The 3,328-nt window shown below is 32.5% G+C and overlaps 1 protein-coding gene across 1 annotated transcript; it reads right to left on the bottom strand.

Annotated features, from left to right (window-relative positions):
* Positions 1–312: 312 nt before the first annotated feature.
* LOC17893419 lies at positions 313–1,518 on the bottom strand. The gene is made up of 2 exons (XM_006298334.2): positions 1,016–1,518; positions 313–798 (listed from the first exon to the last, which is right to left on the bottom strand). The coding sequence occupies exons 1-2, from the start codon at positions 1,395–1,397 to the stop codon at positions 428–430; spliced, it is 753 nt and encodes a 250-aa protein (XP_006298396.1). The 5' UTR covers positions 1,398–1,518; the 3' UTR covers positions 313–427.
* Positions 1,519–3,328: the final 1,810 nt, after the last annotated feature.

Genomic DNA, 3,328 nt, shown 5'->3' on the forward strand with positions numbered 1-3,328 from the left:
CTTTAAATGATACTAACTGGACTACTTATTCTGATATAAGGAAATCGATAACTATTGTTAACTATTTAAATTACATGATTATTTAAATTACATGATTAAGATCTTTCGCATTGCCGGGTTTGGGTATAACTCAAGAGCTAGCCATGTCTAATTTTATCCCCTCAAACTTGTTGCTATTTGCTTATTTCCTATATTCTTTATCACCTTTATATTATGGTTTCTGTCTTCTGAGTTCTGACTTTATCATGGGATATGTTGCTTTCTATTTGCTTTTGTTTTTCACATTCCCTGTACAGGTTTTAAACGAGATGGTTATTGTAAAAGTATTTTCACATGAAACAGAAGAAAAACAAAATATAATTTAAAACTACATGTAGTTAAGACCAGAAGTAATATATAGTTGTATAGATACCCACATATAAGTGATCTACGTTGGCTTCAAATTATGAAACATAGCATCCCATTGTGTATCATCGAATCTTTTATTGTACTCCACATACACACTTGGGCTTGGTGGTCTTCCCTTCAACGGCCCTGATAATCTCAACCGTTCGTTTAAGTTCCCATCTAACTGTCCCGACACAACAGGACTTCTATAAGCTAGTATGAGTCTTTCTTGGACACTTCGATCCAATGGTCCTGATAGGTTCATGCTTCTGTTGCTTACTAACGTCATTTTCTCTTGCATTCCATGTTTTAGATCCAACGGTCCAGATTTTGCAATCCTTTTCCTCTTGATCACAGGTAATCTCTCCACTTGTACGTCAGCTTTTTCAGCATTGACTTTATTGTTGTTACCTGAAAGTTTCTAACTAAAGTTTCTCAACGTAGTAAAATGATGTTTTAACTAATACCAAACCCTAATTGTTACATAACCCTAATCACTTTATCTAGTTTCTCCTACCTATACACTTTTTTAGACTTCTTTGTTCAATCATAAATGCAGTTTTGTTGAACAAAATATTAGTTTGGTTGCAATAAGTAGTGATTAGTTAGGTGCATTATCTTAACCTACCAGTCAAAAACGTGCCGGAACGGTAAGCTGGCGGCGACGGCGACTGCTTCTCCTTCAATGGTTTAACCACGGCGGTTCCTCCTAGAGAAAGCCACTTGTTTAAGCGATCGCCGACACTTTTGGTAGCTTTGATGACGACAGAGATAAGCTTGGCCGAGACAGGACGAGGATGATTGGAACTGAGTGCTTTTGTTTCTCTCTTTGAGAGTTTAAGAATCTCTACTCGGTGTTTAGCTACATTAATGCCAAGTCGCCGGAGATAGTTGTGGTTGAAAAGAGCGATGTCTTCACTTCGGAGCTTCTTTTGGGCGAAGATGAGTCCATACTCGTAGCTTAGTGTTGGATCAAGATCGGTTTTGGACAGCCATGAGAACCAATCCATTGTGTGTGTGTGTTTGTGTCTGATGTTATGTGAGTTTGGAGGCTACATAAATATATATTATGTGTGTGTGTGTGTGTGTACTTGCGCAATTTATGGGTTATATTTTTGACTAAACGAATTCATGGTGGGCATATGCATCCATACTTTATACATACAAGAAAATAACAATATTTAAATTTAAATAACATATAAATTGATAACACTTTAAATGTTTTTTGGTCTCCTCTACAAATCAAAAAGTGTAAGTAGCTTCGATTATATTTATAAAGAAAATGTAAAGGTAATCAAAATTATTTTGTGTATGAGACACACATATACGGGACAAATAAAGGAGTTAACGAAAAATAAGGCTTTAGGCTTCTATATTGCTAAAGAAATAATGTAGTGGTTGTGAGTTGTGATAAAGATATATTTCTTTTTCAACAACTCCATTTTCTAATGTTTTCGAGAAAAAATAATTATATGATATTGAATGATTTAACATCATAGTTTAAAACTATATATTGTTGTAATTTCTTAGTCTACACAAAATCTTTATTCATGATAAAGAGTTACAAAAATAATAATCCAAAAGAGTAAGAAGCCTCATTACATACTTACAAACCTATTGTAATGGGGTTTTATGGTGTTGAGCATGGTTTACATTAAAAGTTTCTCCATGTTATAATTATTAGTTTCTTTTTAAATTAATATTAGTTTAGCACTATTTTTTACTAATTAGTTCCATACTTTTGCAACCTATATATAATGTATTTGGATCAATATCCAAAATATGAAAATCAATCGTCAAAATATGATTCAAGGGGATGTGTCTTAAGTCCAGTGGTTAAGTCCACTAGACTCCCACCACTAAGTCGTGTTACCCTTCCTAAGAGGGATTTGGCTATAGATCGGTTCTTGTTGATCCAAAGATGTCAAAAAAATATATCATTCAATATATATCTTCAAAAAGAATAATGTATGATTAACCAGTTAAACTACATATAATTCGCAATCAACGGACCACATTGGTTCCATTCAAAACATATATAATCAAAGATTTACCAAACCAGCTCTTAAAAACAAACTAAACTATAACTCATGAAACATGGACCACAAAGTATGTATGACTAATCAACAAATTAATTTGGTAGAGCAGATGCACAGTAGTCAATGCTCCACTCCTCAATTTATTGGCCGAAAGTGATCCATTATAGTGGTAGCCCCAAGTTGTGGTACCTGTCTTTAACCCAACCTCTACCTATATGACTCTCTTTAGTCTTACTCTTTGTCTTTAACTTCACATGATTTGGTACATATGTTTCTTACTAGTCTCCGTCTTTCACATGGTTAGCTTGTTCTCTATATTTAATCTAAATGGATCAAGTTCGAGAGACAGTACAAGTTCGAAACTCGGCGAAGTATACTATTACATTCATGTGCTTTTTAGTTTTTAACTATGATTACATATTTACTTCAGATATACGTCCATATCCCAAGGCCCGAGTTGAGTTAGAGTGACATTATAAACCTTTTTAGCCCAAAACTTTTAATAAGGAAGAGTGCAAAAAGCCTGAAAGCTCAATAAGCTTGATGAGAAGCACATATCCCTACTATAGTAAAAGAGAAGTACACAAGGGATTCGGGTCGGGTTTTTCAAAAAATTTCGGGTTAAATTTTCAATCGGATACTTGCCAAATTTTTTGTTAAATATTTTTCAAATATTTCAATAATATACAACAGATTCCTATCATTTAGGAAACTATATTAATGCTAAATAAAAATATGTCTTATAAGGAAAATTTGTTTATTAATATAAAGATGAGAGATCTCAATATTTTAAAAATATTCTAATTATTATATAAATTTCTTATATGAAAAAACAAAAAAAAATTATAATTTTTTATAAGTTTAAATATTTGATATATAGAAAAATATAATTTAAAAATATT

Source organism: Capsella rubella, unplaced genomic scaffold (genome assembly GCF_000375325.1).
Source record: "Capsella rubella cultivar Monte Gargano unplaced genomic scaffold, Caprub1_0 scaffold_3, whole genome shotgun sequence".
In the NCBI taxonomy this organism is placed as follows: Eukaryota; Viridiplantae; Streptophyta; class Magnoliopsida; order Brassicales; family Brassicaceae; genus Capsella; species Capsella rubella.

Excerpts from the sequence above, each read along its gene's own strand:
- LOC17893419 (XM_006298334.2), bottom strand. The coding sequence starts at position 1,397 with ATGGATTGGTTCTCATGGCTGTCCAAAACCGATCTTGATCCAACACTA. Across the intron at positions 799-1,015 it reads TTCCGGCACGTTTTTGACTG|GTAACAACAATAAAGTCAAT; the intron begins GTAGGTTAAGAT and ends AGAAACTTTCAG.